The sequence below is a fragment of the Salvia splendens genome, chromosome 2, assembly GCF_004379255.2.
Source record: "Salvia splendens isolate huo1 chromosome 2, SspV2, whole genome shotgun sequence".
NCBI classification, from domain to species: Eukaryota; Viridiplantae; Streptophyta; class Magnoliopsida; order Lamiales; family Lamiaceae; genus Salvia; species Salvia splendens.
In genome coordinates this window covers 39,655,431-39,670,082 of record NC_056033.1, presented here as the reverse complement: position 1 = coordinate 39,670,082, position 14,652 = coordinate 39,655,431, and the positions used below count along the sequence as shown (strand labels likewise).

General features: G+C 37.1%; 3 protein-coding genes across 6 annotated transcripts; 1 reads left to right on the top strand and 2 right to left on the bottom strand.

Moving 5' to 3' along the window:
- On the top strand, positions 1-5,235 carry LOC121792782 (phosphoglycerate mutase-like protein 1). 3 transcript variants are annotated; one of them, XM_042190867.1, is made up of 10 exons: positions 1-273; positions 1,757-1,818; positions 1,915-2,022; positions 2,285-2,364; positions 2,688-2,850; positions 3,627-3,701; positions 3,815-3,903; positions 4,009-4,128; positions 4,680-4,724; positions 4,816-5,235. In XM_042190867.1, exons 1-10 carry the CDS (start codon positions 69-71, stop codon positions 4,907-4,909), a joined length of 1,041 nt encoding a protein of 346 aa, XP_042046801.1. In that variant the 5' UTR covers positions 1-68; the 3' UTR covers positions 4,910-5,235. The 3 variants fall into 3 exon arrangements, with proteins under 3 accessions (XP_042046801.1, XP_042046802.1, XP_042046803.1); XM_042190868.1 differs by having other exon boundaries at positions 133-273; positions 376-1,818; XM_042190869.1 differs by having other exon boundaries at positions 145-273; positions 338-1,818.
- A 608-nt stretch (positions 5,236-5,843) lies between these two features.
- Positions 5,844-11,355, bottom strand: LOC121792781 (protein odr-4 homolog). The gene is made up of 11 exons (XM_042190866.1): positions 11,101-11,355; positions 10,754-10,978; positions 9,879-9,974; positions 9,373-9,461; positions 9,149-9,277; positions 8,866-8,986; positions 8,064-8,148; positions 7,865-7,974; positions 7,377-7,525; positions 6,612-6,708; positions 5,844-6,262 (listed from the first exon to the last, which is right to left on the bottom strand). The coding sequence occupies exons 1-11, from the start codon at positions 11,179-11,181 to the stop codon at positions 5,975-5,977; spliced, it is 1,470 nt and encodes a 489-aa protein (XP_042046800.1). The 5' UTR covers positions 11,182-11,355; the 3' UTR covers positions 5,844-5,974.
- Positions 11,356-11,973: 618 nt separating this feature from the next.
- Positions 11,974-14,477, bottom strand: LOC121792778 (pentatricopeptide repeat-containing protein At4g21065-like). Of its 2 annotated transcripts, none has more exons than XM_042190864.1 (2): positions 14,277-14,477; positions 11,974-14,188 (listed from the first exon to the last, which is right to left on the bottom strand). In XM_042190864.1, exons 1-2 carry the CDS (start codon positions 14,367-14,369, stop codon positions 12,023-12,025), a joined length of 2,259 nt encoding a protein of 752 aa, XP_042046798.1. In that variant the 5' UTR covers positions 14,370-14,477; the 3' UTR covers positions 11,974-12,022. The 2 variants fall into 2 exon arrangements, with proteins under 2 accessions (XP_042046798.1, XP_042046799.1); XM_042190865.1 differs by having other exon boundaries at positions 11,974-14,071.
- Positions 14,478-14,652: the final 175 nt, after the last annotated feature.

Genomic DNA, 14,652 nt, shown 5'->3' with positions numbered 1-14,652 from the left:
AGAGAGAGAGAGAGACAGGAAATAACTGAAAAAAGAAATCAAAAGAAACAAACTCGGAGCAGACATAAATGACTACCACCTTGGCATTAATAGATACAATCAGAATTAGATACATCCCCCCTTCTTCTCCCACACATATACATCATACATTTTCCCACTCTTTTTTCTCCATTCCTCTTTTCCCTTCTCACTTCCCAATCACCATTCCACCAAACAAACACCGCCGTTGCTCCGTGTCCGTACCTCCAATTCTCGCTTCATCCTCTCTCTCCGGTACCTCTCTCACTCTCATCATCTCCGATTTTTATTGTTTTTCTGATTTCTATCTGCTTCTCAGTTTTTCGCGGGGATCACTTTTACGGGATTATTTTACAGATTTGAAGCATGTTAGAGCTTATATATGGATCGGAGATGGCTAATCTGATGTATACGTGTGTTTTGATTGGAAATGCTCCGTTTCTTGTGATGCTAGAGCTGGAAGAAGCATTGTACTGATTAGCAATTATTTTGAGTTGATTGGTTATTCTTATGTGATTCTTCTGTCTCTGAAAGTATCGATGCTCCTAGTCCTAGATAAGAACATTAGGATAAGGAATACTATATTACAGAGTTATATGGAATAAGATGATGAGGGAATATGCTGGTATGAAGGGGATAAACCTTGAATTATTGACGAATAAGACGCTATTCTTAATGGATTTTTCATATTCCAAATCTCTTTTAATATTTGGGATGTCTCAGTTTGCTTTTGATAATTGCAATTGGATGCAACTTGGAAAGGCGCCATCTTTCATATTCGTTGTTCAGTTATGCTGTGAATCCAAGTCCGAAGGATTTGTGTTTATCTCTTCAGTAAGAGCTACTATAAAGTCTCTATTGATGGTCCGCCAAACATGACTTTGATGGAATCACTTCTCTTGAAATTTGGTTATTCATTCATCTCAAATTTGTTTAGAATTTCTAGTCCTAATTTTATTTGCTTATATGATGAATGAAAATTTTCTCATATGAGGGGTTACTTTAATTTCCGTTGCCTTTGTTGTTTATGTGATTATCTCTTAAGCAGGCACTTATCTATAAGGTGCCTCAACGATCTTGATTGCATTGCACTCTTTCAGAGAACCGTTTTTTTTTCTTGTAATAATATGGTAATGATTATACCTTCAGTCTTGATATAGAAATTAGTCATCATCCAAGTCAGAAATTGTTAATGTCTATTGCTTGAAATAGTCATGGGGGCTTAAGCCATACCATTTTGATATTAAACATTTCAAAGGCACAAGAGGATATGGATTAATTTTAAAAAGTGAGATCTTTTAAAATTCTTCGTGCATTATTTTTTTTCCTTCCCTATTTCTGCAACGGAAATTCCATATCTCCCAGGTACACGGCCATCTTCCTGCTTTCTTTCCTCTATGTTTTTGGTTGATTTCTGCTTGTGTTTAAGAAGAATCTCTCCACATTCTGTAGCTTCACTTATATTCAATTACTATTTCAAAGAGTAAATATGCTTTCATCACCTTTCTGCCTCATCCTTACTCCTTCTTGATTTGACGCCGTGAGAAAATTTATCTAGTAGCAAAATCAGGATCAAGTCTGCTTGGAGCTGTTATTGTATCTTATCTACTCTTCAGTTTTGTGTATCACCATTGTCAAATAATATCTCTGGAATGCTCACTCTGTTCTCACTATAAATAGGTTCTGGAAAAGATACTCTATTTTTGTCTTTATTTATATGATTTCCTAATAATCATAGATATGGATGCTGTAAGAGGCCAAGGCATGTATCCTTTGCACCGTTGCAAGACTATCCACTTGGTTGGTGATCCCCTTCTCTTGTTGTTCCCATTAAGATATATCTTGGACTTTAGAGAGACTAATCTTATTCGATTAACTTCATATTCTTACATGTAGGTGAGACATGCCCAAGGTTTCCATAATGTGGCTGGAGAAAAGGACCACAGTGCATACATGTCCCCAGAGCTTTTTGATGCAGCACTAACCCCACTTGGCTGGCAACAGGTAATAATTGATCATTGATGCCATATCATGCTATTGTGTGTTATCTGAATTTGGAATTTCATCCAACTTTTGTGCTAGTAGGCAAATTTGAATGAATGTGCTAGTAATGAGAAACTGTTTACTTTTGTGTTTAAGTTTTTTAACCTTCTGAGGAAACTTTCATACTTATAAGTGCGAAGGTCTTGGCCATATTCATTGTTATGTTTTCTTTTCTTACCAAGAGAAAAGTAACCAAAAATGAATTTTCACCAACACTGTACAGGTAGACAATCTGCGGAAGCATGTTCATTCCACAGGTCTTTCAAAGAAGATTGAATTAGTAGTTGTTTCCCCTTTATTAAGGTGAGTGTGCTGAAGTTCTGTATCTTCTCCGGTCTCTTATACTTTATACTAATGTGAAACTCTCGTCATAGTCTTGTTTCTGAATATGGGTCCTAGAATTGTATGACTCTTGTGAGTAACTTTTCATATTCTGGAAGGCATTTTTTCTCGTTTCTTTTGATCAATGATGAAAATAAGACCTTTGAGTGGTTATTGCTTAAGAACCAGTACAGTAGGAAGTGTTGATCTTTATTGAGTCATGGTAGGTGACACTGACAGACAAATTTAAACAATTCTAGCTGCTGGCAGTTTTATTTAGTCACTGACACTGAAGTTGATTGCAGGACTATGCAAACAGCTGTTGGGGTTTTTGGTGGAGCCGGCTTTGATGATGGCATCAATGCAGCTCCTCTAATGACAGAAAATACTGGGAAGAGTAATCGTCCAGCAATTTCAACTCTAAATGCCCCGCCATTTGTGGCAATGGAACTTTGTCGAGAGCATTTGGTATGCAATGACTCGCTACACTATTTGATGTCACAGAGATATAAAATGATACCCTGGTCTTAGTTCTTCTTTTTCTTGCTATCCAGTGTGACGTTGGCTACTGCAACTCCTGTCAGTACACGTATTGTTTTGTTTTTTAAGTTTGTTTGGCATCTCTTGCATATTATTCTATTGCAGAATTCGAGTACATGCTAATTAGGTTTAGAAAAATACCCATTTTCGCCTTGGACTTGATAATGGCTGTAAGGGTGCTCTAGCAACCGCTGGGGCTCAAACCATTTTACATTCAGGAGAAAGAAAATAGGATCTTATTTTCGGGAGTAGTGGAAGAAATAGTTGATACAAATTGTAGAAATAGAAGTGTTTTATCCTTAAGCCGTGTACCGTGATTTTCTAACTTTTGGCAAGATTCTGCATCCTACCTCTCAGATTAAACAAAAAAGGGCCTTTCTATAGGACAAAGGATGAAATATATGCATTTCATTTGTATTATCTCAAATATAATGAAAAATATTGAGCTGCATGTCAAGATTTCTTGAGAAAAATGAGTAGATCTCCCTACATATAATTTTATACCAATGGGTGGTCAAAGATTTCCTATCTCCTATTTAATCTAGTGCATTGTAGTTTGACATACTCTGAGCATTTGAAAAAACTAATTTCATTTAAAAATTACTTTTTCTCAGTATTCCAAGATTTCTGGCCAAGATTCTGGGAGTAAAACAATGTAGAACATGCCACATGAATCTTCTCATCTTGTATGTTAAACAATGCAGGGAGTTCACTGGTGTGATAAGAGAAGGAGCATAACTGAGTACAAGCCTCTTTTTCCTGCTATTGATTTTTCATTGGCAAGTAAAAGATCCTTGTTTTGTTTTGTTGTGAATAGAGCCAAAAAAATGATTATCCCATGTTTTCTTTTATATCATGTCACTCATCATTTAGACCTTCTGCTCATCCTCAGATAGAAACTGATGAAGACACTCTCTGGACTCTGGATGTTAGAGAAGCTGATGAAGACCTAGCTGAGAGGGGCCAAAAGTTCTTGAACTGGTAAACTTTTTGATTCTCAACCAAATTGCCAGGACTGATTCATGTTTCTGAAAGAATGAGGAAGGTGTACGACTATATTCTTAATTCTCTAATATGATGCAACAGGTTGTGGACGCGAGAGGAGTCTGAGATAGCCGTTGTAACTCACAGTGGATTCTTGATTCATACCCTTTCTGCATTTGGATATGACTGCCAGCCTCCTGTGAAGGAAGAGATCTGCAAACCGTAAGTCTTTTTTTCTTCACTTTTTTAAGCCACCATTTCTAGTTCAATAATTACATATTTGCTTGGTTATTGCAAAAGGTCTTCTAAGTATATTTCCCAACTGTTTCTGTGCGTTTTTTTCTCTTGGGGAGGGGAAGTGTGTGATATTAAATCCTACTCTAGTCCTTCATAAAAGGGAGATCTATTGCTGTGTTCTCGAAATGACAAAATAAATTCTTCGGTGTGGTATAGTGTATACATATGATTTTATCTCTAAGTTCCCTCGATGAAAACAAAAATATCTGCGTATGATACTACTATATCCCAAATGTTATGGTCTAGTGTTCAATTTTGGTGTCTTGAGTCTCCAACTATATCATTTTCATGTAAAGGTAACATAGAAGTTCAGTTGCATTATATCTTTTCCAAAATGATTCTTAAATCTACACAGAGTATTTCTTTCAGAGCATGATGCTGTTTATAAGGAAAGAAACTGGAGTTTTCAACTATAACTAATGATTAGAGATTACACAACACTTACTAAAGAAGGCAAAACTGATTTACATGTGCAGATTCAACAATTGTGAACTTCGATCGATGGTGTTTGTGGATAGAAGGTACACAAGATTAATACTACTACTATATCTGGAACATGGATTTCTCCCCTATGGTTTAGTGTTTTCATTCTTATTTAATTTCTTGTTGCAGCATGGCCGCTACAGGTTCCTCAAAAACTAATTTCCCAGGCAAAATTCCAGACGGAATGGACGCTCCTAGCGAAGAGGCTGTCGAGAAAAACTGATGGTTGCTCCACATAATTGTTTAGGATTGAAAGGAAAATTGACTGTGATTTTTCCTGAACACAGTTGAAGTTATTCAGTGAGGTAGATTCATTCATCCCCTTTTACATCAGGGGAAGTATTATTCTGGTTCATATTGAAGTAGCTTAAGTTATTTAAACTCGTATCATGACATATTTTTTTATGGTTAAGACAGGCGTTAGAAGAAAATCTTTATTTTGTTATCATTTTACATTAATATCGATGAGTATATTTTGAGTACATTGTTATGAAAGTCCAGACAAAAGTTTCTATAAATACATGGGTTAATGATTGAATTTATCCTGAACTTTTGTGATTTTATCTTCAAACCTGTCAATTATATCCCAAGTTTTTTAATTTATCAACTTTCCTGTTCTTTCGTACGACTTTTCAATCAATTTTTAGATAATTGTTCATAAAAGTAGTGCAGTACTAAAAATTAGAGTGAACTATTTATATTATTGTTACAATTTTTTTCGCAAAAAAATTTTGTTATTCTCTGACGCGTGACATCCGTGAAATCGGGAATTCAACTTACGCTCCGTTTGGTACACATGATAATTGAATTATAATTTCAAATTTTCCAATTCCACAATTACAATTCCAAATCTAGTGTTGGTATCATAAAAATTCTTGGATTTGGAATTGAATTATAATTTCAAATATTCCAATTCCACAATTACAATTCCAAATCAAAAGTAGTGGAATTCTAAATATTTATTATATTACACACACTTCACACATCATTACACACAGTGCACACATTCACACACACACTGCACACACATTCATTCACACACACACACACACTGCACACACACATTCACACACACACTGCACACATTCACGCACGTTGGAGACATGCACACTCATAGATTATGACGTACAAAGACGATAAATTGTTGAGGAATGCTATTTCCCTGGAATTCCCCAAAATATTTAATCTGACAAAAGGATAGTACTCCACATAAAAGCAAGTTACAAAACATATAATACTAGTCTCCTTTCACATTTCACTGCCCAGAGATTGACCTGTGACTACTGAACTACATCTTCCCCATGAAATTAAAAACTATTACAGCGATTATCATAAAAAAGATAGCAAACAATACAATGAAGTCAGCTGTCTTGGCAGGTCTCCCATTCCCCGTTTTCCTCATCTTTGAGGCTGAAGAATCCGGGTTGGCTATTGACGTATGGTCAGTTGCAATGTTCCAAAAGGTTTTGGCAGTTGAAGCTATTAGAGCGGGGGCTTCCGATTCAGGCTCCAGAATTTCAGACGAGTCTGTTGGAAACTCTAACGACATCAACTCGGTACAATGGTCTTTGAGAACCTGGAAAATACAAGATTGAAATTAAAATATGTTGCAAAAAATGGATGCTGGTCAAGGTTCTTAATTTAGAAGCTTTTACAGTATTCTATAAGTCATGCACCTTCCCTAGAAATTTCTTGAGAGCAGTTTTTGCTGCAGACTGGAAGTCTGGAACGTGTACATGGTTTTCATATTAATTGATTTAATTTTACTTTTTTCTTTTCTTTTTTTTTTCAATTTTTGTCTCTTTTATCTTCTGTTTCTTCTAAAATTGGTTTAACATTCACATTTCTCCTCACAGCTCAATGTCATCTGATCATGTAAGTCGAGCACCTTTTCTGATTATATATGCATGAGACGAGTAGCATACCTCCAATGTCTCCTTTGACTGAATATAATCACATATGTATGCGCCCTCCAGCCATGGAACAAATACTCTCCGAGGAAACGATAAGTTGCATTGTTTTCTGCCAGACAGATAGTCCAAACATTCATGTTAGTCGGAAGGAATCCAAATGTTGTTTGCCAGCACAGATACTAGCCAAACATCATTCCATAAGTTAGCGCTGGTGGGATTCTATACTATACCCTGAATTGTAAATAGGCTGATACTATACCCATAAATTAAAGCATCTCCATAAACTGACTGTGGGCAAATACTTAATTCTCTACAACAATAGCATCGTTTGATAGTGTTATTTTATAAGGTGCCTGGCACCCTAATAGTTCCTCATTTATTTTATTTCAAAAAATAGACACTTGTTGAAGAATCATGACTTTGGCTCAGCCACATAATGAGGGAAAGTGGACTTTGCACAAGTGTGAAATTTCAGTATCCTACATGCAGCTGGACACTTGTTTGTTTTGGCTTATTCAATTACTCAGTATAAAACCAAGTAACCAACGACCCAAAACAAATACAGTATAAAGTTTCTTTTCAAGTTTAATTACTTTGCAGTGAGTTGGACTAAAGAAAGTGTGAATAATCATCAAAAGAAGCTCCTAAAGAATATATGATGGCTAAATTGTAAAAAAAAACTAATACGATGGAAACTTGTGCAATCAGTAATGTAAAAGCTTCATTCATGTAGCTAAACAAAGAGAAAACATCTGCAATGAGGTTGAATTCATATACCTTTGAGCTTGAAGGTCAAGGTTTGCGATGGGTTCCTTAGATGACAGGCTGTTTGTTCCTTGATCACCACCATTCACTGATTCAATTTCTCTTTCAGCCTCATCACACATTATATCAAGTCTACTTTGCAAGCTCCTTATGATGTCTTCCTAATCATAAGAAGATTGAAGATGATAAGACAGATGAGACATGAAAAGAACATGTTATTCAAAAAGCAGCTAGACACATAAACCCTTTCTCTGAATTAGCTACAGAAATTTGCATAATTAGTTCTCTAAAATTGAACAGAAGAAACTATCTCAAGTTTCACTTTTTTTGTTCAAAGTACACTTCTAAATTAATGGCATCACTACTAGAAAAAACACTTATGGAAAGCAGATGAGTATGGTGTAAAACATATGGAATCCTAAAGAAAACATGCATAATCCATGGTTAATGTTGGTGGGGTTGCACATATCAGTCCTGAAGTACAAAGAGAAGAAAGTCACCTTTATATCAACCAAAGCTTGTGAAACAGGCTCCTTCGAATTCAAGTATGATAGAGAACACACAGAGCCTCTAAGTAGAAGAACACCGAGAACCTCTTTTTGGCTACAAGCTTCACAGAAAAAGAAGATTTACTGACAAGGAAACTCATTATGAAGACAAATGCAAATTTAGACGCATAGGTATAGAGCTAAATCACACCTTCTAAGTATTTATCTTGCATGAAAGGGAGAAGAAATTCAACTTCATGTAAATCATCTGTTAAACTTAGATCATCACCGGCCACCTAGGTAATAACAAAGGCAGGAATAAAGACCTTTAACTTTTGGATAGAGTCTCATTTCCAAACATTAAAGAAACAGCATAAACAGACACATTTTAGTGGCAAATAAAAAATATTGAACAACCCAAAGGATAATTCAACTTCATGTAAATCATCTGTTAAACTTAGATCATCACCGGCCACCTAGGTAATAACAAAGGCAGGAATACAGACCTTTAAATTATTTTTTGGATAGAGTCTCATTTCCAAACATTAAAGAAACAGCATAAATAGACACATTTTAGTGGCAAATAAAAAATATTGAACAACCCAAAGGATAATAAAGCTATATACTATATAACAGTTTGACTACCTATCCCATAAAAACTAGGTGTTCAATGAAAACCCAAAGAGAGAGAGAGAGAGAGAGAGAGAGAGAAGATATTAACCTAATCTCATTCTCAAGGAAGCTGCTAAGAGATGGCATTTGAATTTAACAGATTCTACATCTTACTAAAATCTACAAATCAAGACATTGGCTACAACTTGTGCCACCACACTTGACAGTTGTCTGTCTCTAACCTCTACACATGGTCCAACAAAGACATTGGATGCGACAATACCAAGTTCAATTTCCTAAGAACGTCATATCTAATCTGTGACATAATAGATGGTGTTGCATAAAACATTTCAGCTATCTGTATCATCACTATGTAAATTGAAAAGTTTCAGTGGCCTTACCAATTTTCCATCAATCAAAGCCTTCGCACCTTTAAGTTCCTTAGCGCAGACCATTATTTCATTACGAAGTGCATCGGAAAATATTTTAATATCTGATCCATCATCACAAGGAATTGGCAACCTAAGAGGAACAAAGATGGGTAAATAAATAATACTCCTACATAAAACCAAAATATTATGCATGGTAGCACTGTAGCAGTTCACAACTTCAGCCAATAGGTGAACTCACTTAAATCTTCTAGAGAAGAACAGGTTTAGAAAAAGGTGAAGCAAACAAGAGCACCTTAAATCAAAATTGTACACACATCTGAATGTTTGGAGGGAACCTAATATTTTTCCTGATTTGAAATCACAAGGCCAAAGACTGCTAGAGGTAATATTTGCTGCCAGTGAGCAATTTCGGCATGTCCACCTGAAATTTTAAAGTGTCAGATATTTTATATGTATTGAGAGTTCAGAGCTATACATGAGAGAGAAAGAGATAGAAGAAAGTTCTCATACGAGTACCTCAGAGGGCTGTAACTAATATGAAGTAGCAGTCTTTCATTTGAATCATCCATCATTGCAGAGGCTCCTTGTGCAACTCCTACTACAGTCTGTAGAACACATTGATAAATTGAAGATGTACACAATTTTGTATAGCTAGAAGATGAACAATGACACCGTTGTCTAAAGCAAACTTTACTTTCCCTAAAGTGCCTCCAGATTAATATTACCACCTCACCCAAGTCCTGCTAGACATGCTCTATATTATTCACATATATCATGGTGTGGGCTCCCTCCTTGCCACCCCATCAAAATGAAAGGAAATGCTACTTGTTAAAATTTTGAAAATTGTTTGACCAAAAAAGGTGCAAACCGTCACACTATGAAACATAGTTAAATCCCCGATCAGAAAATGAAAAGTGAGATCATTATTAGTGAAAACACATGTGAAACAAAACTCATATAGAACATTAATAGAATTGGAGACTCTCTATGCTAATAAACGCTGAATAAGAATATGAGGAAACCTGGCATAGTGTGGTTGTTGAGTTCCTGAACAGGCTTTCACTGACCAATATGTATATGCCTACCACCTTCATGCCACCCAACAGCATTCTTGAGACCTAAAAAAACAAAACTGCATGAGGAAACAAAGGATGTCAAAGTAAAATAATACTGCTAATACCGATCATAAGAGTCTTGAGTCATTATAATACCGTTATTCATAACTTCTACAAGTTCATTACTCTGTGTTTCAATTATCTGTAAAAGCTATAAAACATAGAAGTAGAACCAAGCAAAGCTTCTTATAGCTATAGCAATTCTTTAAAAGGAAAAAAAACAGCAAAGTATTTTTCCCTCAAAACAAGCATTATGGGGTTATCAGTGTGGTATGGGTGCTTCAATTGGTAAGGATAACATGCTCATGGATTTCATTTCAAGGTTGCTGAATCACCACCTAGTCTACTACAAGCCAAAATTGAACCTTTGCCTTACAATTTACTAGTCAACCTTACTTGCATCTAGAGTCCAATCACAGAGTATCAGCCAATTAGTTGTCAGGGTCATTGTCCAGCACTTAAGAAAATTTCAATGTGAGCTGTGTATGAAAAAAACGTAGGACGTTCCTACAGGGGAGGGAATTCTAGCTTTCAAATTGCAATACAACAGAATATAATCCAACTGCCCTGATTTCTATCCCTACTAGCAGTTTGAGATAATCCATTTCATCACATGCCAACAGATATATCCCATTATGATGCATAATCAATTGTAACTCAAAATTCACCAATACTAACTTCATGAATACAAAACAAAATGCAATTTCATAAACACTGAGACAGACAAACTTGAGTAGCAGAAGGATAAATCAACTATGCGATTTCAAATCACAAAATGGGACCTGGCGCGCGTGCTCAAAAACCCAGTCGTGATCAATAAAGAGCGATGATGAATCAGACTGAGGCTTGGCTTTGGAAGAACCCTTCTTCTTAGTTTTGCTACCATCTCCAGCGCCGTCAATAACCGAACACGGCTGCTCTCCAGCATCATTAGGCGGCGTGGGAACCAAATCGTACACGAATCCTCTGTCCAGCTTCGAATTTAGTTTCCCAATCACAAGCCCAATCTGGAGAATTGAATGGAAGCATGAATGTGCATTGAAATTATAAAGGAATTGAGATCGAGCTTCAAGTCAATAGAAGTAAATGGTATATTCGTGATGGTTGACAAAAATCAAGAGATTGGGACCTGGGATGGGACGGCGGAGCGAGCGAGGCGATCTTCGACCAATTTGAGTTGATTTTCATCTCCGATAACGGATTTCACCATGATTTGTCAGCTAAAACCTTCAACGTGATCCGTGGCGTGAAAGGAAGCTTGGTCAGATTTTTTTTTTTACTCCAGGAAGCTTGGTCAGATTTGAGTCGAAACGCTTCCTCTAACCGTCACAGTCAGAGGTGGGAGTGAGCGCCGTACTGCCTAATTTTCTCTCTTCCCCTCTCTCTCTCATTTCTTTTACTTTTTCTATTTTTAATTGAATAGTTTTTTTTGTTACATAATTTAAGAAAATAATATTTAAACAATCAAATAGAAAAATAACACTCCCTCATTTCATATTAGCAAAATCATTTTGTCATTTTGATACATTTCATAATAGTGGAGTCATTTCCCTTTTTTTAGTAAAAGTCAATACATTTCTTCTCACTTACTTTCTTTTTCTTACTTTTATCTCTCTTCATCTTTCTATCCTTTTCATTTCCTACCTTATTATTCTTATACTTAATTCACTTAACACAATTTTTCTTAAATCGCGTGCCAAAAAGAAATGTCTCTGCTAGAAACGAAGGGTAGCAAATTAAAAGAAGATAACACCAACGTTTCAAAAGTTATGGCTTAGAACTTAGAAGATCTATTTAGGTGTTTCTCATTTACTCCTTAATTTATGGTGATTCGGACCCTCAATTTATTAATCAGGCAGAAACATTTTATCAAACTACTGTACTTGATTCGCGAACAAAAGACCCAAATTAATGACCCTGGATTGTGGATATCTGGAAGAAGAGCTAAGAATTATAAGTAGCAAACAATCAAAGAAACTAGCAGCAACATAAATCCTAGCAATAGCATGAACAACAAACCACCTTTATATCAAAACTATGTGGAGAAGTCATCAAACAAGACCCCCAAAATCTTTACAAGAACACTCCCCCTTGTGAAATTTGTGCAGCCTCTTACTATCTCGAATAATTACAGTTCTCGAAGTCAATAACGACACGATTTTAATGAAACTATGGCAGTCCCTACACATACCAGTGCTCTTGGTGACTCTGATCTCTACCTTACCAGATGTGTTGATCAATCCAAAGGCAACTGCCATCTTTTCACTGTGATGAGCAGTAGCTGAGGTAGTAGTTGCTTCCTCCTTTTCCTCACCGTCTATCTCCAAAGCCGTCTCAGCCTTATATCCGAGAGGCTTCGCTCTCTCAATCAAGTCATCCAAGAGTTCAGTAAGCTCGTCTTGATGGTGTTTCTTGCTGCTGAACTTGAACGAATGGACCTTGTTTTGGATGCTAATCCAACTCCAGTCCACTATTTTATCGACCTTTGCATCTCTCATCATCTTTCTAACCCTCGACACATCCTTCCATCTCCCTGCAGACACATACATATTCAGCAGTAAGAGATAGGTCTCGGAGTCTTTGGGCTCGAGTTCAAGCAGTTGTTCTGCAGCATGAAAGGCTAGCTCTAGTTTCCCTTTACTTCTACAGCCAGCAATCAGAATCGACCATATGAATTCATTTGGAATCAGATTCTCCTTCTTGATGAAGTCGAAAGCCTCATCTATCCTATCTAATCTGACAAACATATCTATTAAGCACGCGTAGTGGTCCATCACAGGGTTGATTCTGTACTCATTTTTCATCATTTCGTAGTATGCAAATGCTTGGTCGACCATTCCTGCTTGACTACAGGCTGATAGCACGCCAACAAAGGTTATCTTGTTTGGTCTAACCCCTACACGTCTCATATCCTCGAACACATGTAAAGCCTGCTCTGAAAGCCCATGCTGTGCAAACGCAGTGATCATGGAAGTCCACGAAATTAGGGTTCTCGTAGACATTTCAAGAAAAGCTTTGCTGGCTTGATTGATGCTTCCACATTTGTTGTACATGTTCACGAGGGCAGTTGCCACAATCACATCGGACAAAAACCCAGTTTTTATCGTCGGAGCATGAAATTGTTCCCCCTGCTCCAAAGCCACTAAACTACTGCACACACTGAATAAACTCGAGAAGGTATACAAATCGGGTCTCAGCCCCAATCTGTTCATTTGCTGGAATATTTGAAGCGCCTCGATTCCACATAAGTAAGCCGAGAGGGCATCCTCTGCAAGACTTATCATCTCTGCATAGCCTGCAATCATAGCATTCCATGTAACTAAGCTGATAGAGCTCATGCCAAAAAACAACTTCTTCGCCTCACTGATGCACCCGCTTTTCAAATACAAATACATGATTGAATTCGTCAAGCGCAAATCTGAGCCATATCCGAGTTTTATAATCAACGAGTGCACCTGAGATCCTGCATCCAGAGCTTGCATTGTGCAGCACAAGCTCAGTACACTAGTCAGAGTGATCTCATTCGGCTCAACACCCCCAACGAGCATCTTCACAAACATAGCCAATCCCTTCGCAGAATTCCCATTATCCCCACAGGCAGATACCACAGCAGTCCATGATATCACATCCTTCTCCTCAATGTTCTCAAATACACTGATCGCCAGAGCCAAATTACGACATCTGGAATACAAGCTACACAGCGCATTCCCAATGCTCGAATCACACGCAAGATCATGCTTCACAATGTATCCATGAATCTGTTTTGCAAGATTGAAATCGCACAACGATGTGCAAGCATTCAAGACAACTCCCAACGTGTAATTCGTGGGACAAACCCCTGCTTCCAACATCTCGTTGAAAATACCGACAGCTAATTCAGGCCGTGAATTGTAAATGTAACCGGATATCAACGAAGTCCACGCCACCGCATTTCTCTTCGGCAAATTATCAAACACCTTCCGCGCACTCCCCATTTCCCAACATTTCGCATAAACATTGACCAGAAACGTCATAAGGAAGAGCTCCTCACCAAATCCACTTTTGATGATTTGGCAATGAACCGATTCAACTCCTGAAACTGAATTCTGCAGCATACATTCCTGCAAAATCGGAAAGTAATGAGACGATTCGAGTTTTCTGTTACCTTCACCCACCGACGAAACTGATTCTTTCAAATCCGAACTCATCGAGTTGGGCTCTTTGGGGGTGTAACTTCTCTGCAGCCGAGAAATTAAAGAGATTGAGAAGTAAAAAGAATATATCCGTGATCTTATCAAAGTTGAGGTGAATAGTGAAATTAGATACCTTTTCGAGAGGAAGAGGAGGAGCGGAGAGTTTCCTGAATTCGGAGTCGAGCTTGAGAGTGTTGGCGACGACAACGGGAGGGAGAGAGGCCATGGAAAGTGAAGTGAAAGCAGGAATTCTACATGTTGATAGCGTGATCGAATGTATGGAGGTTAAGTTCGTTATCTACTGTGTTTGGATGAAATTTAGCGGTAGATCGTTTTTAGGGAATCAGGCGGTAATAAATGGTCGGTTTGATGTAGCAGACTCACACGATTTTATTATTATTATTATTATTATTATTATTATTATTATTATTATCAGGGTAAATTACGGAAAAAATAATAAAATTTGATTAATTTCTGATCTATCTAGCAATTATAATAAGTAATTAAAA

What these genes read in the sequence shown, in the direction of transcription:
- LOC121792782 (XM_042190867.1), top strand. Translation starts at nt 69, where the DNA reads ATGACTACCACCTTGGCATTAATAGATACAATCAGAATTAGATACATC. An exon ending in CGCTTCATCCTCTCTCTCCG is followed by an intron (nt 274 to 1,756) that starts GTACCTCTCTCA and finishes TAATAATCATAG; the next exon opens with ATATGGATGCTGTAAGAGGC. An exon ending in CTGCTATTGATTTTTCATTG is followed by an intron (nt 3,702 to 3,814) that starts GCAAGTAAAAGA and finishes GCTCATCCTCAG; the next exon opens with ATAGAAACTGATGAAGACAC.
- LOC121792781 (XM_042190866.1), bottom strand. Translation starts at nt 11,181, where the DNA reads ATGGTGAAATCCGTTATCGGAGATGAAAATCAACTCAAATTGGTCGAA. An exon ending in GCAAGATAAATACTTAGAAG is followed by an intron (nt 7,975 to 8,063) that starts GTGTGATTTAGC and finishes TTTTCTGTGAAG; the next exon opens with CTTGTAGCCAAAAAGAGGTT. An exon ending in AGTCAAAGGAGACATTGGAG is followed by an intron (nt 6,263 to 6,611) that starts GTATGCTACTCG and finishes TGTATTTTCCAG; the next exon opens with GTTCTCAAAGACCATTGTAC.
- LOC121792778 (XM_042190864.1), bottom strand. Translation starts at nt 14,369, where the DNA reads ATGGCCTCTCTCCCTCCCGTTGTCGTCGCCAACACTCTCAAGCTCGAC. An exon ending in CTCCTCTTCCTCTCGAAAAG is followed by an intron (nt 14,189 to 14,276) that starts GTATCTAATTTC and finishes TCTCGGCTGCAG; the next exon opens with AGAAGTTACACCCCCAAAGA.